Source organism: Drosophila obscura, unplaced genomic scaffold (genome assembly GCF_018151105.1).
Source record: "Drosophila obscura isolate BZ-5 IFL unplaced genomic scaffold, ASM1815110v1 contig_1, whole genome shotgun sequence".
NCBI lineage: Eukaryota > Metazoa > Arthropoda > Insecta > Diptera > Drosophilidae > Drosophila > Drosophila obscura.
This window is the reverse complement of record NW_024542679.1, coordinates 1,165-23,779: the sequence shown is the minus strand read 5'-3', so window position 1 is coordinate 23,779 and position 22,615 is coordinate 1,165. Positions and strand designations below refer to the sequence as shown.

Here is a 22,615-nt window from a genome sequence, read left to right as displayed (position 1 = left end):
ATTTTCATGAATATTAATATCAGCAGATATTTCAGCAAACAAACCAAAAAGAGGTGGCGCGAGTCCTTCTCTCCGCTGAGAATTGTTGAGTGTCCACAGACGTTGCTCATACGCCACATGGACGACGGGGACAAAACGTAAAATATGCATTTAAATTGAATTCCTTAATTAATTCACGACAACGCTCAGCACAGTACCGGAGGTGTCGGGCATGAGTCCACAGCCTTGGAGTCTCGGAAAAGCAGAAGAGGCTTGCCCTGAAGGTGTTGCCCTATGCAATGACAAACGCCGAGAGCTATTATCAGATAAAAACTTACACATTTTGTAGCCTTTTGCTGTACAGAGGCAGTGAATAATGCGCTATAGGGTTGGATTAAGTAATGGATTTTGAGAAGTGTAAAGGAGCATTCCTGAAAAACCAGAAGTTGTATCCTTTATATTCTTAAAATCATACGATTATCGTGCATATGAAATCCCACAGCAAATGTGATTTCTTTTTAGATTGATTGTTCACTTAGAATGTTCCTATCTACATTTTTTAATCATTTCATTTCTATATACAGTTCTCTTTCTTTCTTCCATTTTTCTTCTACATCCAAAAATTGAATATCCGATAATTAATAAGTATTTATCCACTCATGTCTCACAGCCACTCCTAAAAATTTTCCTATCACCCTTTTCTAGCAGGATATTTTGCGAGGATGCAACTTTTTTTGCTGAAAACTATGCAAAAGCTAAGAAATTCAAAGGGGCAAACTTTGGCGTTGGTCAGCTTGCAGTTTTTCAACTACTAACAGACCCTGACAGAAAGCTGACTCAACTCTCGACTTTTCCCTCAATTAAAATGCATTAAGTCGGAACACGTGACCTCAGTGTTAACGAAGGCCCCAGTGAAGTAGACATAAACTAATATGCCAAACCTCTAAGACAGAACTGTAAAGAGTTGCCAGTCTGTAGGAATATATATATATATATATCAGAATTTCATAAATAGAAAAATATCCTGCATTGATTAATGGCTCTGCTGAGTTTCAGAAATGTATACCCCATGGGGCAAAGTGCTGCAAAAAATCTCATATAAGTGATTAGCCCCGGGCAGCTTTGATAATTTTTTTCCCCCGCTTTCAGTCGTAAAATATGATAATGCTGAAATTTCTGTCCTGCCATAACATTGTCCACGTTTTTAAAAAGATTTTTTGCTGCCTGTTTGGCCAACACGTAACATGTGTTTTAGTTTACAACAGAAAAAGGAATACAAAAAACGAGCTGAGAAAAATGTATAAAGACGAGGGGAAAATGGAAAGTGAACACACAACGGAATGGGAGAGAATGGCACGAGTGTGAGAACAATAGTGGGTTCGACTAACGAGAAGCCTTTATAAGTTTGGGATTCATAAAAGACACTGATCCAATCTTTTTCCCAAAAAAAACTAAGAAAACGAGACAAATTTGTTGGCAGTTGGAGACGTAGAGAGAGTCGAAGTCCAACAATTGGCAAAAGAGGCAAATAACTTGCAAATAAAATAATAGACAAGCAGGACGCTGGATTGGTGGATAGCGGAGTAAGTTTGGGTGGAGTCTGGAGCGCCACGGGAAGTGCTGAATCACCGGAAAACCATTAAAGGAAGTCACAACTATTGATTATGTCGGCAGCCATTGAAGGGATGGTTTGCCAGGGCAGAGCAGCTAAAAATGCCTTTGTGTGTGCAAGGAGCGGAAAAATTATGATAGCGCTTCCACCAGTGTCGTCCGAGCGAGCCTTGGCACACAAATACAATTTGCATGCAGTCGGCAGATGGGTGCAGGGGTGCAGGGGTGCATGGATGGTAATGGCTCTGGGAAATTGAATTTGATGGCTTTTATTTGCAACTTTAATTGCTGGCGACGATCCGGGTGTAGTAAAAGGAGAGGGTAAAGCGGAAGCAGCGCTCCAAAATCATGGCGAGATAAATTGCCAAAGATAGCAGAATAGAAGGCAATGCCGATGGACCGCCTATGCAACGCCCTCGCCACTGACCGTGATTGGGGGCGTGATCCATTGTTCAAAATCAATTTAGTGTTGAATTGGTGCCAAAAATCTCATTTTCAAAACGCGGACGTCAGTCGGGGCAGCAGCGTATATAGGAAATAAAAACACAAAAAACGCAGAGATACTCAAAGGTGAGGATGGGGTGGTAGACAAAAGAGGGAAACAAAGGACAAACAGAGAGAGAGAATTGAGCAAAAATTGGAAAAAAATGTGCTAATAACTTTGAAATAAATTTTGAACTCAAAAAAGGAAGATTTTGGAGATTGCGCTCTGACTGGGTTTAAGCCCGTGGCCAGGAGCATGGCATCCACTTTAAGTTGGGTGTGGGTCCAACTCTATTTCCACACATAAGACAAGCTCCTAAGCCTCTGGCCTCTTGCCATCCAGCCAACGAGCCACTACGTGGAGAGGCGGTAAGCCCAGTCAGGACTCGCGTTTTCAGTGGCTTAGCGATCAAATGGCAATGATAATAAGTTCTCGCAGTCAGAGAAGGCCAACCTTAAATCTGCACCTTAAGAAATGGTTTAAACTTTTGTGTTACCAACAATATTTATTTTGCAGATTTTTTTTGGCAACAAAGCAAAATAATGTTAGGAAAAGTGGTAAAATATATAAAAATTAGAGTAGACAGAATAGGAAAGGAAAAGTTGCTATATCAAAATACTTTGGTTAAAATTTTTTGGTTCCAGAAGTTTCCAACTCGTGCTCAGAATTTCGCTTGGGCCTCAGGTTGGTCGGTCTTCTCTTGTGACATCTTCCACTCCCTACTCTTTCTTTCTCTCTCTCTCAGCCTAATCTTTGATAAATTTCTCCCTATTCCTTACTCTCACTGCACTTCATAATATGCCTTAAATTTGATTCTGGCTCAACTTGTGGATTATTCTCCGTCCAACCGCACAATTCTTGCTCAATCCAAATACTCGTTGTTCCACCTCTACAGAATTGAAAATTCCACAAATTTAATCTAGAATTGAACATGAAAATGCAATCAATATTATTGGTTGGAGCTGGACGGCAGACAGACCACGAACTGGACACGGTTCGAACCTATAGTTGAGGGGACTGTTAATATGCAAATGCACAAACAATGCACTTAATTGAATGTGCTCTCAGTTGTGCCTCAATCTTCTGAACTAGCCTCAAACAGTGGCTGCTAAAAGTGTGTGATTGGCAAACATTGACCCCACCACTAAGAGTGCCTTTTGTCTGTGCTCGTATCTGGCCATCCGCTTCTGTCTCTCTGCCTCGAGTAAATGAATCCCCATATTAACAACTTGGTTAGCCACAAAGCAAACAAAATGGCTTTTAATCTAAGCATTATAATGTGCACAGAATTCCTTTGATATGCAGAAGAACAGGAATGTAGAAAGTGTGGAAACTCACGGTAGACAAAGGCAGAACAGCAGGCCAACAAAAGCACCAGCAACCATGCCTGGCATTTGTCTGCGTGGCGTCTATAGAATGCTATGCATAATTTTAAAACTTTATATTTTCTCTTCTCTTCAAAAGGGAATTTCCTACTGGACACCAAAGACAATTGTATACAGATATTCAGATGTCCCAGAATTATTAATTTAAAGTGCTTTATTTTTTTCTCTTTCTCACGAAGTGGTTGGACCCCAGAGCTGAGCTTTTCCTCTCCGGGCAGAGCTCCCCATTCCCACCTAATGTTCAATTCGAATGAGTGAGAACTGAGAGCCTTGTGAAGAAAGACTAAAAGGAGACCAAGTGCCAAGAGTAAATGTAGACTGATTGCAGGGCACATGATTTTGTGTCGGCAACAGGCGGAGGGGTGCAGGGAGGCGACAGATGTATAAGCGGTATTAAAACAGCAAAGGGGGGTAGTTGTGGCTAAATGCCTTTTTTGTGTGTTGGCAAATGGGCATTCAACACATATGAAAAATGGCAGGTTAAGACCCGCCAAACTCACCTTGACTTCATTTTCATATTTATTTCTCTCTGATTTTATGTGAGCTCTCGAAATAAATTGCTAAAAACGATTTCAAATGAATACACACATCCACATTAGCGTTTCTGGAGCACATGAAAAACATTTCTGTGTTAATTGAAACACAAGCCTTCTGGCAATACTGGCAATCAGAGGGGAGCACGCAAAGGCACCACCACAGAGGCTTCAGTGGGGGATCAGTGGAAGCACTTCACATGCTTCTGTGGAACAGGGCAGTCATCGCTGTCGCTCACTTAAGTGAATACTCAAACCAAATGTCACTCAACATTATCAACAGCAAACGTAATCAGCTGAAACTTTTTTCCTCTCCGGACTACCAACCCTTCCCTCTATTCCACCTACTCTACCGTGCTACTGCTGACGTAGGCTCAAACCTCGTGCTTTGATGGGTGTGTGATGCAGTCTATGTACATATATAGCTGACAGTGGCAGTAGTTGTTGATTTGCGAAAAGTTGGCAGCATGTTTGTATTCTTTTTCAATTTTGCATGTGCTCTGGATCAGTCCTGCATTTCCATGAAAAGAAGGGAACAAAAAAACAACAGTCTGACATTTTTTTGTTTTATTTTTGAATTACCCAGCTATAACGAAGTTTCGATTCTCTCAACGAAGCTTCAAAGGCTTTTTATTACTTTTAGTTACGATTTTTTTATTATTCTTGTTATGTTTTTTAGATATATATTTCATGATGAGTGGATAATCATATAAGAAGCTCCTTGAATGCAAAGAAATTCGTGGTACAAATTGTATTTCAATAGCAATTACATTTTAGATATGCAAATGATAGTTGTTACCTAATTCAACTGAGAGAGAGCTGTCCATTAGCCCACGTGCCAACCTTCATATGAAAAGCATGGCATGTGTTTCCACAGAGTACTCCACGGCTCCTTCTAAAAGACTAGTTAGGCCTATAGAAACAGCAGCACAAAGAATGTCTAACTTCAGGTTTTTGTCGAGACCGGCTACCCTCTGTGTGGCACTGATATACGAGGTCGTCGGGGTATGTGTCGTAAGTGCTCGCGGCTTTTGCATATTTTTGGGGCAACAAACAATGGCGGGGGACGGATGGAGTAGAACCGGAGGGTATATGGCGTGTGTGGGCCACTTGACAGCCGTTTAAATGCATTAAAAATTACCTACTCCAACATGAACAGAGAAACGGAGCAGCAGTAGCGGAAAAGAGGGCAAGATGTCACCCGCTAAATTGTGCATGACAGTGAGGTGGTGGGGGGAACAGAAACCATGGGTAGAAACGATTCAGGCCTACAAACAAGACGGCCCAAAATCAAATCATCAGAAAATGTCGTGCCATCCATATTGCGACAACAAAAGCGGGAAAAGAATTCGATGATGATGATTGAATACAGCAAAAAGGATTGGCCTAAAGATGCACAAGCAAAATAAGAAGGTTCAGAGAGGGGGAACAGACTCGACCGACTAGTTAACGAAATCAAATATTTTATGCAGATTTTAAATGAGGGCAATAAATTAATTTTCCGCTTATGCACTAAAGCGTACATTAATGTGCAGCCAGAAATATTTGGTCAGAAATAAATGTTTAGCGACTAATTTGGCTGTGTAAAGGGCAATTAAAAATTCATAAATTCAATTGGGCGGTCGGTACTCCAAACTATATTTCCCCAATATATATTTAGCCAGATAAATTGGTTTAGCCCCTGACATCGATGAGGCAATTAATGTAAAGAGACGGTGCGGAGAAATCTAGATGGAACCAGCGAATGGAACGGTACCACAATGCAAAAGGTCAAACACCAAACGGACATCGATTTGTAATCATATTTCATATGTGCAGTCGGAGCTGAAGCCAGAGCTGGGAGTCGACGGGGATGTAAATGCTGTTAAAAGGCATCACGATGAACCCCAGAAGCCGTAAATCATAGCAAGAGCTCGTTCAGCCTCTCACTTTTGTCTGCTTTATTGTTTCAAGATTTATGTCTTTGACTTGGATTTTCCATTGGATTGGCCTGGTCGGGCCACGCCATTGTGCAATCAGAACAGCTTCAATTAATGTACGTCACTCGCTGTGTACTCGTATGAGCAATATTTTAACTATTCTCGGGGATTGCCACCAGTTTAGAACATTTTATATTTCCATAGATTTTCAACCCATTAAATAGAACATGTTCTACGAGAATTGAATAAGAATTGAGTCAATTAGATGAACTTTCAGTCGTTAGGGCTCCTACCAATTCCGCATCGGGGGAAGGATGGAAGGGGATATGCAGTCAGTAGGCTTGCTTTGATGACAGGTCAGATTTTGGACCAGCTCTGTCCCTTCCCCTCGGACACTCGGTGTTCACGGTCCATTCAGTCGAGTCAAAGTTGAGCTTCCAGCAACATCAACAGCAGCAGCTGCAAGCCATTGCAATAGCTGCAGCAGTAGACTGCACTGGCACACTGGGACACCCAGCCACATGTGTATTATTGATTAAGCGAAGATGACAGCAAGGATTGACATCGTTGACTTAAGTCATTACATATTGTAGGGGATGCAATGCAGGAGAAGACGTAGGAGGACCAGAAGGAGCAGCAGCTGCCAGGATTCCCCATAACCATATGTGTGTGTGTGTGTGTGTGGACATGTTTGTACATGTGTCTGCATGTCTGTTCTTGTGTTATGCATTATAAAGGTTTGCAAAGCTGACAGGGACAAAACGGAATCTCTGAAATAAAATTAATTATTTTCGTATTAAAAAAATACATGGCCAATTTATAATTTTCTCAACACAATAAATTACAACAAATAATTGCCAATTCAGGCCAAATAATTTATGCGCCGCTCCATTCCTCTTCGCTTTTTTCCCATTCCATCAGCTTATTTTATTTTCATTGCTTATTTGTCGCTTAGGTTTTTTTTTTTTACATAAAGATTATAATCTTACCACGACAACCACAATGGGGAATCGACTCAAAAGTAGAATAACATATTTAAGATGGTTTCCAAATTTCAGACAGATCCCAAATTGTTGATGAATTTATTAAGCGTAACTTTTCCAACTGCTTTTATATGAAGAGTAGAGAGTCCAAAGGGTCTACCAAAGGGTCTACCAAAGGGACAAAGGTCAGTGGTCCTTCTGTGTATATCAGGAGGCAAGCAGCATTATCAAGTGACTCTCAAGTCTCGGGCAAAGGCAAAGCTTCCCCAGAGGCAACGGAAGTGAGTCCCAGTCCCAGCAGAGGGAAAAACAATCGCGACTAGGCTTCAAAGATGGTAGAGGAAAACTAATTAGGAGGGCGATTGAATAATAATTCAACAGAAATGTCCACCTGTAAGGTAAAAAGGTAACTGATAAAAAAACAGCAAAATATACTCAAAAAAAATCAGGAGGAAGTATGTAAGTACCCGAGACTACTACTGAAAATGTCCTTAAATGTAAATTCTGGCTTCAGTTCTAAGTATGGTCTTTCTCAAAATATTCTTTATCCAAGGCTGCGGTAAAGTGCAACTTGCGTTTGCCTAGTTTTCAAGTTAAAAATGAGCTTGTATTAAGATATATACAGAGAGTGAATGAGAGTGAAATACGCGAGAGGACGAGAAGCAGGAAGAGCAAGAATCAAAAGAAGCGTGGAAAGCAACGGAAAATTCACAATGCACCATACAAAAAATGTCAAATGGAAATAAAATAAAATGGCACAAGTACACACACGCTAAATACCACGTCCAACCACAAATAGTAGCATAAAAAGTTATGTATGAAAATCTTATGCACTTACAAAGCAGACTGAAACTGAATTTGCAAGTGATTTTTTCAGTTGGGGGTTTTCTGTTTCTCGCGGCAAAGGGGGAAATGTGTCAAGAACTGCACTACGGAGCTAATGGAGAAAAAGTTGAGCTCTGACAGCGGGTTAAATGAGCCACAGACATGGAAAAGGCACATGCTGACGTCGCTACGTAGTTTGTGGAAACTCTGCCAGAGAAAGAGGGTGTGTGGGGTATGATTGCTCTCCGAATTGTTCCATGGGTAGCGTCTGAAGCGTCTGTAAACTTTATAAATATTTACCTTAAATATTGGCTAAAAATTCGATTGACAGATACAGAAATAATAAATTTTCACATTATGAACGGAGGCAGAGACAACAAACTCTGCAATTAGCAGCAGCAAAGGAAACCGCTTTCAGTTAAAAAATCGGCTATGTGCCTTCTGTAACTTGTGGGATAATTAGAAGCTTTTGAATCACGCAGGCAGGACAGCAAATTTTTTTTTCAAATTTCCACTTTTCTCCTTCCTTTTTCCTCCTGGCGAAATGTCGCCTTTGGGGAAAGAGGACACTAAAGTGTCTAAGGATTGTAAATAGAGAGAGAAAGAGCAGACACTGACAAAAACAAGAAGTCAGCCACAGCCACAGGCAAACAAAGCTGAAAGTCGAGCAGATGATGAGTCCTTACTGGGCAAACAGCAGCGCTGGCAAAAGTTGTAGGCAAAAGCTTAAATGCTCCGAGCAGACAACACAAAACCGTGCTAGTCCGTTTGATGTAGGTGGTTAGAGGTGTCGATTGTAAGGACACCAGGCACTACGAGACTGCGAGGGACAAATATGTGGCAGTATCAGGGGAACTGAAGATGGGGGATAGGAGCAAGACCCAAAGGAAGAGAGCTACTGAGAAATAAATTCTCTTAATGAAAACATAGTTTATTTGTGTGTACTCCTACATTTTGGCGTTATATAGAATACAATTTATACTTATGTGCATCTAGTTGAAGTTTTTTCCTTCTTTTTGACTTGAGTGATGTGGGTAGAATGCTGCACCGCATCGCAGGGCATGGCAGGCACTTTTCGGATGAGGCCTGCACTTGTCAGTCACGCCTTATCTTGCTCCAACAACTGTTCTCTCAACGTGTGTGTAAGATTATTTGCATAAGTGTGGGAGGTAGAGAGTGTGGGAGAGTGCGGTTGCCCCCGTTAAAATGCAAGACCAAACACACAAAAATGAGCCAGACAGATAAGTAAATATTATAAAAAACGATAGAAAAGCAGAGAAGAAAAAGTCACCACATGAGACAGAGGAGTTGACTGAGCAAAAGATACAGAAGAAAAAGGCAATGCCAGTGGCAGGCCAGCTGTTTTTCTCCATGGAACACTGCCACTGGCATTAATATAAAATCTAGAGAATTTTACTATAAAATATGTAGCACGCTAGGCACACAGCTAGATGAAGATCCAAGAAGACGAAGCAACAACAGAGTAAAATATATTACAGAAATTTTAAAATTAACTTTTTGGACAGCCAAAGCTGTAGATCTAGTAACAAATTATCGTTACATTTTATTTATATAATATTTTCATTACATTATATTTTGTGTACCTTCTTTCAAATCCTAGATATGAACCGTGGAAAGCGAAGAACTTTATCTATCGGTAGCGTAACGGCGACAAGGACAAAGAGGACGGAAACTCGTACACCAAAACACGGAGAAGGCGACAAAGAAACCGACGCACAGGATGAGCAACGAGGAATGCGTACAAAGCGGCTACTCCGGCACAACTGAGGCGGCAGGATGCCGTGGCAGCATGTTCAAACAGGCGGCTGTGGAACAAAATGGGATTCGGAACAGGCCAAAACACGACTTCGGTTTCAGAACCGAAGTCGCCACAAAACATCTGTTCGAGAGCGAGATAGCGAAGGGAGTTAGAGGGATGGGGCTTGACCGAGAGTGGCTGTGGGTCTGGGATTAGGCAAGGGAAAGGGCAGGATGCATGCCACCCATGTAACCACTTCGATGGCTGGCTAACACTAACCCACCCTGGGCTTAGTTTGGGAGTCGCACCGAATCAGCTTCAGAGCTAATCAAGTGAGTTTGAGGAAGAATCCAGCTACGATCGAAGACGATTTCTAATTGAAAATTAAAGCTTAAGAGCTAGTCATTTATTACTGCTCCTTCCTACGCCTGCGCCGCACTAAGAATAGTATCGTCAAGCGGCATCCTTATCCTTTGCCTTTAAGAAGGCCTAAGCGAATCAACACTAGGCAAAAGGGCAGCAAACTCTCTTTGAAAAATTGGCCAAAACACGAGACACGAAGACGTCGCTTGAAGATAGCAGGGATGTGAGGAAGAGGGTGGCCCTGTGGGTGGAAATCTCCGAAGCAGCTGTGAAAGAGAATATAGCAAAGAAAACGGAATATCAAAAACCAAAACAAAAGGCTAAAAACGAAAAACACGTGGCCCTCGTGCTCTCTCTCTCTTTAAGAAGAAGTTGTGACAGGAACAAACTTAGTGATAATCGTACAGGTAGAACGCTAAGAGAATGCCCCACGTCGCTTATGACGAACAAGGTTTGCATCTACCTCTGCTGTTGACCGAAAAATAGCTGTCGGCCACGGCCACTTCTTTATTACCTTTGCACCTGTAGCCACCTAACGCAGCTTCTTATTTTTTCTCTGCTTTCACTTTTTGTGACATCATTTTCCTTTTTGTGTATGTCTTCTTCTCGTCTAAAAGCCACCATACAAAAGGAACTAGAAGTAGAAGCAAAAGGAAAACAGAGAAAAGCGAATGTCACATAGAAAAATTAAAAGTTGCTCTGGAAAGGGTTACAAGAGACAAAGTGTGGCACACATCTCTCCTTCTCACCCTCTCTCTCTCTCTCTCTCACACAGATAAAAAACACAAAATGTAAATAATTTTTCATTATGTATACGTAGTGTGCGACAAGACAGAGCAAAAGTGAAAGAGACATAGAGAGTGAGAGTTATCGCTTGCGAAGCACAACACCAAACAGAAACCGAAAACTTTGCGATGAAAAGAGCAAGGTGCACATTTTCCGCGTGCTTTCTTATTTCCGGTGTGGCATGCATACAAATATACACACACATAAATATGTTTATACGCATGTGGGTTGGTTGCATTTGTAAAATTTTTTTGATACAAAAGCCGTTCATTTATACGAAGCTACAAAAATTTTAAAAGCATCAAAGCACAGTTTAAGGTGGCCTGAAATTAAAAAGGAAAAGATAGCAAAGGAGAGCGTTATCTTTCAGATAATATGATTTTATTATTGTGAATTACTTTTATATTTTCCATAGTCTCACGACTTTAGGAACCCTTTGAACAGCTGAAATATATTGGGCTTTAATGGATATTTGCTATTTTTATAAATTGGTCATGATTATTTTTCCACTATCATACTTTTCTCCATCCTCCACATATACCAAGCAAAATATTACCCATACGCCCGCTTAAATGTAAACATTTAAGAAACCCAATGCAAATCAGTAAAAGGAGAAGGCTGAGATGGGCGTTCTCTATGAGGATTTTCTCGACATACAAACGAACCCTTAAGTGATAATTCACCCTGGGAGAGAGATAGTTGTAAGTCCAGGACGTACAGACTACTGCTGTTTAAGTGACTATTGATACTAATGCACAAAATATATAATTTTACGTCCAACCACAGAGTACTAAAAGCTGAGCAGCAGAAACAAGCGCCTACTTCAATACAAAAGTTTTGATAATGTCCTCATAGTTCATAGCAAGCATAAAATAAATCCCAAAGTAGCCGTTGACTTCTCCATCAATATTTGTAGCTTAGTTTCTCAGCTCTCCTCAGTAGGTTTTCAGTTAGTCGTTCTCGTTCCAAGTGTAAACATCTCCCGCTCCAATAGAAACAATTTTTAATTCTATACATTTTTCTACTCGTCAAAAATAATTCGTAACTTTTTTTGTTCCGCTTAGTAATCGGGATTGTAATTTTTGATTGAAAATGGTGATTCCGAAGAATAAAACGGTGAAGGGAGAGGGGAGCAAGGAGGATAACGTGCAGCCACGCTCTCGCAACAATTCGCGCGCAGAGTCCAAGGCCAAACTTATTTTGAAGGATCCGGAGCAGCCTCCCAAATCGGCACGTTCATCTCGCGCAGCTAAACGCAGCGCGGATCCCCCGCGCTCTGCCTCCCGTGCTGCTAAGCGCCGTCGGGTGGCGATGCCCCGTGACATCGAAAACGCGATTTGCGCCTGCCCCCACCCGCGACCAAGTTGCCGTACGCCCTCCCGTACCGGCAAACTAAACCAGAACGGGCAGATAATTACCCAAGCCATTCTCGATCTCAACAAGGTTGCCACCTTAGAGGAGATAATGGCCCAGCTGATGATGCGTCTTGGCGTGAGTACATTGATGAGAGATCATCTATTGGGGTATCCTACTAATGCTATGCTTGCCGCCCCAGTGCACCGTGCTTCCCAATGGGGCCTACGACACCGTAGTTCACACCCTCAAAGAGGGGGTTCGCTTTGGATTCCTGCAGATGGAGCAAGGAGGCTACTGTATCCTGCCTACTCCGATATCACTGGCCGAGGAGGATCTGGCCCTCCAGAAGCGTGCGTTGATGGAGGCAGTGTGTGAGCCGAAACCCTTAGTCTTCAAGCCATCGGCTCTGTCTGTTATCAGCTTTGCCGCCCGATGAACCCCATCCTAGATAAATCATCAGAATCAGAATTATTTCGAATCAAAATTGTGTTCTAGTAAATGAGAAGTAGCGAGGCAGATGTATTTTCAATTGTATTAAAAATTGTATCGGTATATTTTGATGTTTTTTCTTTAATTTCTATTTTTTGTTAATGCTAGTTGTGCGCGTCACTGCATTCTGCGATATCCTACTTTTTCTCTCAGACGATATATCGATGGACGCAAAAGCCAGCGATCTATCGCGCAGTTTCCAAAACCATTGGTGTTATCGATAGTGCCATCGTTCGTCCGTTCCTACTTCCGCCAATTTTTGCAGAGTGTAAAGTGTAATTAAGAAGAAGAAAACTCGGTGAATTTCAGCGGCAACCCGAAAGCGATCAGCCCCAACAAAATGTCAGACAGCGAGAAAAATAAATGGCCCAACCTTGAGGATATTCTGCAGCCGCTTGAAGGGTCGAACTGCTCTGATTATGCCGTGGCCCATGCAACTGTAAATGTGACACCGTTTCGCACGTTCGCGGAGGTTTCCCTTTTGCCGGATATTTTGCAGAGGATGAGAGAACTGGGCCTGAACCGTCTGCAGCGGCTGCAGAGCTATGCCTGGCCGCATCTGCTCAATGGGCCGGGTCACGGTGCCCTCATTGTGAGTGCCCCACGCAGCGGCCGCACGATGGGATATGTGCCGCCCATTTGTCACGTTGCCAGCACGATCCTGGCCGCGAATCGACACAGGCGAGAAATGGCGGTCGACTTATTCGATATCTCGCATGGAATGGGACCCATTGCCCTGATTCTAGTGCCAGATTTGCCGCGAATGGAGCAGGTTGCCGCGCTATGCAGTGCGCTCATGCCCAGGGAAGAGACCGTCGAGGACATGTGGACCGTTCAGGTGACGAAGGTGTTGACCGTTCCCTCGGAGTGCACGCCCTCTTTCATGGGTGCGTGGATCAGCGAAATCGGCGTCTTGGTGGCCACCCCCGCCCGATTTGTCAACGCGTGCAAGCAAGGAGAAGGCCTGCTAAAGCTGAATCAGCTGCAGGCAGTGGTGTTCGATGACGCGGACCTAATGCAGCAGGAGGAACTGGAGTTGGCCGAGCAGTACATTCCAAGCATGGCGGCCAAACACGGCAGGCCAACACGCAAGGGCACCCATCACTATCCCCGTCCGCAGGTGGTGACGGTTTGCCAGCACTTCACTCCGTCCCTGATTTCCCAGCTGCGCCGTTTCAATCAGCATCCCTGCCTGATCTTTGGCGATCTCCTGGAAGCTGCTCTCTATGGCGGGATGCGATTGTTAGTCAACATGGTCGGGGCGAAGGACAGGGTAGCTGCGATCGTGCAGCTGCTTCGTCAGCGCCCGCCGGCGGAGTATCGCACCATAATCTTCTGCGATGCGGATATGCAAATGGCCCTGCTATTGGCAGACCTGGCGGACTTCGAGTACCAATGCCTGGCCTACTACCAGACCATGGATCTGGAGCAACTCGATAAGGTCAGCAGCTGGACGTGTGACAGCCGAGGCGTGATCCTTGTCTGCACCGACGACTGTCCCGAGCTGAGAGTACGCAACGCCCACACCATTATCCACTACAGCATGAGCAGCTCATGGGGCAAGTTCAAGCGTCGCTTTCTGTTCCTATCCGACAATGTGCCCAATGCCCTGATATCCAAGGCAGCCGCCCGGCAGCCAACAGCAACCAACAGCGATCAAAGGATCCTGGATTCGCTTGTCCTCTTGGATGAGGCGAACGCCAGGCAGCTGCCCCGCTTGGTCGACCTGATGCTGCTCCGCCAGAAATTGGATCCCAATATTGTGGCAATGGCTGCACGCATCCGCAAGGAGATGAACACAAGGAAAAGCATTGTAAAGCCGCTATGCAGGGAGATTTTGGGTCACGGCGACTGCCGGAATACCAGGTGCGTGGATCGTCACTATCTGCACGAAGCAGATCGCCATTCATCGGCCATGCCCTGCTCGGGGGACATCAAGGTGAATGTGCTGCACGTGTACTCCCCCGGACACTACTGTGTGATCGTTTACGAGCATATGCCCCCGGAGGGCAAATGGCGCGATCTAGATCCCGACCGTAACTTGCCTGCCCTGCTGAACTTGCACCTCACCGGGGAGAATGTGGAGCCGCCGCCTCGCTACTGGCCACCGCAACACCAAGCCGTGTGCCTGTGGAAGGCTGAGCCGGCGACAGTGGCTGGCTACTCCTACGAGCGTGTCCGAGTGCTCAGTGTGCCGCCCATTGAGAACGTGAATGTGGTCCAGTCGCACCTCATGGTGGTCGTCCAGGCAATGGACTGTAGCACACGTCGTTTCGCGACCGAGTGCATGTCGCTCCATGTCTGCCCCGATGAGTACGTCGCTGAGCCGCCACTGTGCATGGATCTGCGTCTCCTGGGCTTGGTTAATCACATGGGTGAGCGCATTTGGGCTGCCAAAGATGCGGAGACGGTTCAAGACTGGCTGGACACGGCGCCCAAGGAGCACTTCGTGCAGGCCAAAGTCGCGTTCTCCACTTCGCACACGATCTTCGCCACATGTATGGTGTCCATGCTATACCTGAAGACAGTGAAGACTTTTAATATGCACTTGAACCTCCTCAGAGCCCAGATCGAGGCCAAGATGAGCAAGCGATGTGCCCGCACCAAAGAGAACATTCTGAAATTCTTCGAAGAGCACATCAAGTTGGATGCACCCCTGCCGAAGCACCCCAAAGATCCACCAGAACTGGAATACGAGAAGGACCCATGTGAGCCTGTACGTGTGGCCAAAAATGAGCACAAAGAGCAGATCGCCGAGAGCGAGGACAGAGACCAGAGCCCACAGTCAAAGCAGGACACCCATAAGCTGCCGGCCAGAGTCCAGCGTGTATTGGACCAGAGGCTTAAGATGCTCTTGGAGCGCGAAAACGAGACTAAGACCACCAACGCCCAGCTGGAAGCCGAGCAGAGCCAGAGCAGTGTCATGCCTGGAGAATCAGAATCAGAATCGGAATCGGACAGTGCGGTATCAAAGGTGATCCCAATGGCCGATTTCATTGCCTGCTTTATGAGATGCGCTGCGCTGGATCGCAGCGAGGAAATGGAAACAGACACGGCTGTCAACAGCAAGGCAACAGCCCATCAAATTTCGGAGGAAGCCCCAGTCCAGCGCTCCAAGGAGTCCATGCAGGAAGAGCCAAAACAGACGAATCTAGAAAAAAGTCATAAATCCAAAGGCGAGACACTATCCGCCTGCGCAGGTGCTTCATCATCAAATGCTGCTCGTGTTGTGCGACGCGCATCGCGTCCCCTCGTCAAGTACTTCCAGACCCTCGACGCGCTCCATCTGCAGGTGACCATGGTCGATGAACGAATGTCCTACCGGACACGTGTGATACGAGGCACCAGTGTCTTCTTTCAGGCCACCCCTACAGGCGCATCCTCCTCTTGCACCACTGAAGGGTCCACCTTCGAGTTCTTTGTAAACACAGGCATAGTCTTCAAGGGCATACAACATGCCATGAAGGGGCGCACGGTATACATCGATCTTCAAAAGGCGAATAGAGGCTTCTACCCCACGCTATTCGTCCACGTAAAGTACTTCCAAACGAACTACGACAAGACGGTGATCGAGGAAAAGTGGCATCAGCGAGACATGAAAAAAACCAACCAGTTGATGCGTGCGCATGGATGGGGGGCTCATAAATTCACAGCAAAAGCGGAAAGCAGCGAGGAAACTGTGTCCGAGACAGAATCGGAGGACGGGGTGGAGCGACCCGATTATTACAGGAGGATTGACATGAATTAAGGCTAACGGTATGTACATATGTGCAAATGTAACTGGAAACATTTTTGACTTGATTTCTTCTCTGTAATTCCAGAGTTCACTTGGAGCGTAGATCGTAGAGTGGGTGGAACTCAAAGAAGAGAATGAGCCACGCAGCAAGGAGAGAGAGAATACGGGTCTAAAAAGAAATTTAATTTTTTTTATTTATTTTAACGACACGAATTGGAAAACTTAAAACTTTTAAACCCCTTAACATACATACATATGTATTGCATAATTAACAATATTTTCACTCACAATATAAACTAAAAATAATTATTAAAAATTAATATAAAAGTATATACTCCTACAATATATTTAAAAATATGTTTATATGTATGTACTTGACACTTGCGACTCTCAGACGCAGATAATACTCTTGAAGCAGTGAACAAAAAAAATAGTACAAATATACTTTAGGCTGCACACACTGCACACACCTTCCAAATGATATTTATGCTGCTGGACCCGACATCATTCTTATTTCTGCTGCCATCATATACAGTAAAAAAGTTGATTGGGCAGCATCCGATATGGAGTTTTTGGTGTTCGATGTTGGTTTCGCTGTCATTTGTACACCTGATAGAAACAACAGCAGCAAAAACTACAAGAAGAAACCGCAACCGTGACGGCTGGAAATGACGCGAATGCAAAATGCGTAAAATGATTATCACGGAACAAGTTCAACAAGCAAAATGTTCATTTTGATTGCATTTTTTCTGCAATACTTGTACTATGTAGTGTCAAATGACATCGAAAGACTCTATATCAGTGGCCGGTATTGTCATTGTCAGGACAGGGCCCATGACATGTTATGGAACCTGTGTTTAATCCTTGTCCGCTAACTCAATTAATATATAATCTTAACAAAAAAAAAAAAAAGAAATCGTATAAATCAAAGACCTAAAGAGAAACAACAAGACTGTGTGGGATGTGAGGGAAACACGGATCAAAAGCAATATCAGATAATGTAGTCCTGTGAGGACACATTGCACAGCGGACTGCGGATAGGAGCAGTAGATAGTCAACTCTAGTCAGAGGCAGACCGCCGACCCCCGTTGAGCTGAGCACGCAAAAATATTAACTGGCTGAAGGCCAAAAAATTATGCACACAGTGCAAGGAATTCACACGGAACTGGACGTGAGAAGCTCAGGACACTCATTCGCACATACAAATACGAGTGAAACCACAATTAGGATAAGCGACGCTAAAGTGCTGGAAAGTGCTGGCACAGCTTAGAATGAGCCAACAGCTGGCAGGGAAAAAAAATTACTGCTCGGAATGTTAGAGAGAAGCTACCCGCTCTCCTGTTGCCCTTCGCAGTTGACTGTTCCAAGCAAAGCCTGAAAATTGCAGCCTACTTATTTGTGGCAGAAAAAAAGGTGCGGCCAACGTTGGAGGTGTGCGGTGACATTGCACCCTGACACCCCCTCCTACCAGCGCCTGGAAGCTGTCTCTTGCCTTTCGCTCCTTTCGGGCCTATTAGCCATAATGGGACTTTAGCATGCTTCCCTACAACAACTCGCGCTCTCTGGCTGCTGACTATTTCGACTCCTCCTCCGCCAGGTCTGAGTTCTGTTTCAAAGTTGTTTCCATACATTCCCATTGCTGCGCTTGCTTTTTTTATAAGCGCTGGCCTTTGGTCTGGTCACTTTTTGCACGTCTCTGCAGTTTTAAATTATTTATGGTTTGTCGACGCTCTTGCATTAAAACTGCCTAAATATTGCCCAAGTAGGCCATGTTCAAATTGGACTCAGAAATTGCCTTTACGTAATAGGCGTTCCACTGCATATGGGTCAATCTGCTGACCAGACCCGGCTCTGCCAGCCAAAATTCTCCAGTGGCATATTAACTGCTTCTAAAGAGTCCCAAATTGCTTAACTGGAGCACTAACCATACTGTATGGTTAGTGACTGTGGGAAAGTGCAGAAAAAAGATAATTCAAAATACTTTCGACCCTTCGGCTACTTCCCATCTTCGTGCTTCAGGGCTAAGCATAAGCATGGAACATAATGACTTAATAACAACGTAAATGTTTGGTAAATGTGTCTTGTATTTATTTATGGAGCTCCACACGGCTCTTTTGCGGCCTTAGCATTAAAAGCTGCTAATATTACTTAGGTACCAGCCCCCATTCTGCATATAAGAATGTGAATATTATTTGGTGATTTCCCACATTTTACTCAATTTGTTGTGCTCATCGTGTAACATTTAAAATTCCCAAATTAAGTTAACTTGTAACTGGGGCATAGATCACCAATGTGTAGCGTTTTCTCTCATTTTCCCAATATTTCCAATCGCACTTATGTAGTATACATATACCCCCCTCCTGGAGTCTCGCACGTCAATGCGCTGAGGTAACAATCAATAGTGCACCATTTTGTAACAAAACTCGTTTTAGGTACGACCAGGGACACCAACCCAACCCAACAACAAACCAAAACCAAACGAAGCGTACAGTGCGGAAGGGAATGAAAGTCGAAGGTAAAGAAGGGTACTGGAGTGGCATTCAACCAACATCAGCAGCCACCAACCGAAATATTCATGAACACAGCAGCCTCATAAATAAATTGCAGCCCCAAAACAGCTCCCCCCATCCGTGCCGAGCCGTGCCCCATCGTCCTCGTCATCGTGCTGATGCACCTACTAGTAGTGCTGATCAGGCACACAAGTGGCTTTGGAGCGGCGCGAAAAACTAACAAAATGACAGGCAGCTACCCACACTGCAGGTGTCCCCGATTTGGCAGCATCAGGGTTAGATGATTCTTCGATTTCGTGGAATTAGCAACGAGGCAAGAACTACAACAGGAGGAGGGGCTCTGCCCCTGCCAACTCCTCCCAGTGTTTATTTGCAAAGTACGAAATTTTAATATCACCTGGGGAACTTAGGTTGGGTGTACAGTGCGGAGGTGCAGGCGCAGGTCAAAGATGAGTGCCGAATGCATCATGCAGCAGCCATCAAAGTGCACCCACTAAATTATTTGCCAGCGAGAGCAGCAGAGCACTAGAACCAACACCAACAGAATAATTGTGTGGCAAATGGAGGAAGAATACTCGTAAATAAGTCAGACTAAACCAGAAGAGATGCTGATAAAGAATGATTTTCCTTTCACTGTGTGTGTGTGTATATGTCTGTGTCCTGCCCACAAAACCTGGTGAAAATTGTGGCAGATTTCCTTGGAAAATTGATTACAAGCGAGCTCTGCAGCCCTGCTCTTGCCTTAAATTGAATCAGGACTAAAGTGTAAAATCTGCTCTAATTAATTTAAGCAGTAGAGACTTTGAAATACCTCTGCTGAAATCAGGATTAAATTTGCAATTTGTTAAACTTGCACGTAGTATCCACCAGCCTCAGGTCGGGGATAGAGGATAGAGTTGGCGACAAAAAGCCATGAAATAAATTATTTCAAGAACCAATTACAACTAATTGCATAGACCACTTGTGATTCAATTGAATTCACTCGAAAGACGAGACCCCAGACGTAGACGGCACTCAGTCGGCCCAAAAGGGATCCATTCGTTCGTTTGTGTTCACAGTATGGGGTGTCGTACATGTGTATATGTATGTATCTATGTATCTCTTGCATATGTGACAATTTAAGCTAATGCATAAGTAATTGATTGTAATGCCTTGGCATGCCGATTCCAGTTTTGATATGCATAAGGCAAAGCAGAACAGAGCAGGGCAGCTCCTTGCTCCATTCCTTCGAAAATTACCCATTTTATTGCTACAGTAATGCTCGGAGTGGGAACGAAAAATGGAAAGGCTTTCCACTATAATTTCACTAACAGCGAAGAGAGATGACGGGGATATATTCCCACAATCGGTGGAATTCCGTTTTGTCATTCGATTGGAACCGCATCGAAACTAAATCATTTTGCCATGGATATTATACGAGTACGCTAGAAGTGCTTGACTAATCGCCAATAAATATTATTAAAGTGACTGCAAAGCAAAAATGTGCACATTTTCCAAGACAATGCGGCTCTTACCTTTACCTGTGCTCTTTCTGGGTGAGTTGGATATTAGATACCAAGTGGATGCCTACTAAAAATCTCCACAAATAAAGCATTGCTGGGCACGCCAATGATCTTTGGACAGGATAATTGCAATAGTACATGCCAGTTGGTGGAATATACAAAAGCCCTTGAAAATTCGCTATCCGTGCGGCTAATCCAAAATAAGCAACGAAACGAAACTACTATAGGAACTAGGATGAAGAATATTGAGTCCAACCTGTTATCATTGAGTTGTAAGCTTGTAGGTTTTCTAGGCGAATGGCGCACTGCAGGTTCCAAATCATCAAAAGAAGAATTTACCAATCCTGAGGAATACATTGTAAAATTACCCAAAATTCGAATCCCAGAACTGTTCGCCGTTTCCTGTGGGATTCGCGATACCTTAAGGAAATATAATCCATCGGATGAGGAAAAGCAGCACATACAAGAAATGGAGACCCTGCTAAAAGATATCATTCCTGAGAAACTAAAAAAAACCAGACTCAACCCCCAACTATATGCCAATGCCATCAACTCCATGTGCGCGCATTATTGTATTGTTCCTGATTTACTGCATTGCTGAGTTGCTCCATTGGGTTGCTCCGCCCTCTACTCAGTCGCTTATTTTGTTCTATCCATTCAATAAAAAAATATTGCTTAGATTGAATTGTAGATCAGTGGACCCCCAATTTGTTATAGGTTTATCTCGACACGACCGATTAGCAACGGTCTGTTTGGCAACAGAATCTGGATTCGCTTGTCTGGAAAGAGTTACAACATGTGAATCTGGAAACATTTTAGTTGAAGCTTGGACTTGTATTGATCAGAGACAGAGACAGCACATGAAGTCCTATCGGCATCCACCTTCACATTTTTTATCGGAAGGGCTGCACATTTCTACATCCTTAAAGTAATTTTCCGAAATTTTCTTAAACAGAAAGAAAACAAATTACCGAAGAAACGCTTACAGTCGATAATTACATTGGGAAATTTCGATTTCCCAGATGCCCAAGCCCAAGGAAGCACCAGGCGGCTACCTCCAAGAACTTTGTTTACCTTCATGTGTTATTGTTCATCAATTGAAAATGCCGTAGTATCAATTAGCATAATTAAATTGCAAGTTTTCCAGAAAGGCCGGTGCCTGAAAGGGTCCCAAACTTTTGACAAAGCTAACACTTTGATTATAAAGAAAGAAACGCAAAGAATAGGGAAAAAATTCATTTGGAGTTTGGTGGGAGGAAAAAGTTGGTGGTCTTTTGTTATGCCATGCACGACACGCAGCCTACGAAGGATGCACAAGCACGCATATCCTTTGACGATAGCAAAAAAAAAACTGCAGACACACAGATAAAACCATTATAGACGCACGTTTGCACACCAAAATGGAAGTGGTGGAAGTGCTGCAGCGCAGCCAGTGGCCCAATTGGAACAGCTTTAATGGCCCCCATACAATGCATATACTCGTATGTGGAAAGAACTCACTCTTTGGGGTAATTAAGAGCGATTACAGCTCATTAAATGATAAAAGAACTCTGTGCACGCAGGATTTTATTCCCCAGTGCCTCATCATTAAAATGATAAACATGCACGCGATTTCCTAGCCATGTCCTTGCCGCAAGCGGCTCGCAATTGTGGCCACCAATGCAACAACAGCAGCAGGAACAGCAGGAACAGCTTGAACAGGAGCAGTAGCAGTAGTCTTTGTTCCTTGGCTACCTTCCAAGTAAAAGCAACAATTTTGAAGCAGCCGCCAAAGCTTGTTTGCCTATTTTGCCCTGGGACCTGGGCCCGCTTTTTGCTCCTGTCGCAATACCGCACAAATTGTTTTTTTACACATGTGCGCCCAGCATGTTAAATTGTAAACATGCATAAATGTTGTTTATTGGGACAAGCCATAAACAAACAAAAAATAGTGGCAGTCTGGAAGTGGGGACAAGAAGAGGTTTTGGCAGAAAACAGCTCTTGGGTGGGCCTTAGATAAAATTTCTGGCAGTGCTGGAGTGTGCTAACTGGGAAAACTTTTGGCATGTACTTCCAAGTAGTGCCAAAAACAATTTTGGGATATTTTATAAGGCAACTCAATTCCTTGAAACTTAACGAAAGTGTATCCTGTCAAAGGATATTATGCAACAAATTATTGTAGTTGGCACAAACGCACAAAGAGTACCCCAGAAAAAGATACCAAAATTCTGAGCCGTGGTAGCACATATGGCAAGAGAAGGAGAAGGTGGTGCCACTAGAGAAAGTCTGCGACATACAAGTGCTGAATCAGCAACACCAAGGACACGAACACCATTTGATTGTCTTTGTAAAATATTATTAACATTCAGTTGATTTTAATATCAAACATAATTTATTGCTCTCACTAGAGATAACT

General features: G+C 43.8%; 3 protein-coding genes across 3 annotated transcripts; all 3 read left to right on the top strand.

Moving 5' to 3' along the window:
* Positions 1–11,574: 11,574 nt before the first annotated feature.
* On the top strand, positions 11,575–12,535 carry LOC111072388. Its single transcript, XM_022364228.2, has 2 exons — positions 11,575–12,118; positions 12,183–12,535. The coding sequence occupies exons 1-2, from the start codon at positions 11,720–11,722 to the stop codon at positions 12,417–12,419; spliced, it is 636 nt and encodes a 211-aa protein (XP_022219920.2). The 5' UTR covers positions 11,575–11,719; the 3' UTR covers positions 12,420–12,535.
* A 55-nt stretch (positions 12,536–12,590) lies between these two features.
* LOC111072387 (putative ATP-dependent RNA helicase BoYb) lies at positions 12,591–16,485 on the top strand. The gene is made up of 2 exons (XM_022364227.2): positions 12,591–16,228; positions 16,294–16,485. The coding sequence occupies exon 1, from the start codon at positions 12,813–12,815 to the stop codon at positions 16,218–16,220; it is 3,408 nt and encodes a 1,135-aa protein (XP_022219919.2). The 5' UTR covers positions 12,591–12,812; the 3' UTR covers positions 16,221–16,228; positions 16,294–16,485.
* A 3,659-nt stretch (positions 16,486–20,144) lies between these two features.
* LOC111072382 lies at positions 20,145–20,910 on the top strand. The gene is made up of 2 exons (XM_022364222.2): positions 20,145–20,253; positions 20,310–20,910. Exons 1-2 carry the CDS (start codon positions 20,199–20,201, stop codon positions 20,819–20,821), a joined length of 567 nt encoding a protein of 188 aa, XP_022219914.2. The 5' UTR covers positions 20,145–20,198; the 3' UTR covers positions 20,822–20,910.
* The last annotated feature ends 1,705 nt before the right edge of the window (positions 20,911–22,615 follow it).

Bases quoted from the DNA above. Each gene is read 5' to 3' on its own strand.
- LOC111072387 (XM_022364227.2), top strand. From the start codon at position 12,813: ATGTCAGACAGCGAGAAAAATAAATGGCCCAACCTTGAGGATATTCTG.
- LOC111072388 (XM_022364228.2), top strand. From the start codon at position 11,720: ATGGTGATTCCGAAGAATAAAACGGTGAAGGGAGAGGGGAGCAAGGAG. The intron at 12,119-12,182 runs GTGAGTACATTG...TTGCCGCCCCAG, and splicing joins AGCTGATGATGCGTCTTGGC to TGCACCGTGCTTCCCAATGG.
- LOC111072382 (XM_022364222.2), top strand. From the start codon at position 20,199: ATGTGCACATTTTCCAAGACAATGCGGCTCTTACCTTTACCTGTGCTC. The intron at 20,254-20,309 runs GTGAGTTGGATA...CCACAAATAAAG, and splicing joins TTTACCTGTGCTCTTTCTGG to CATTGCTGGGCACGCCAATG.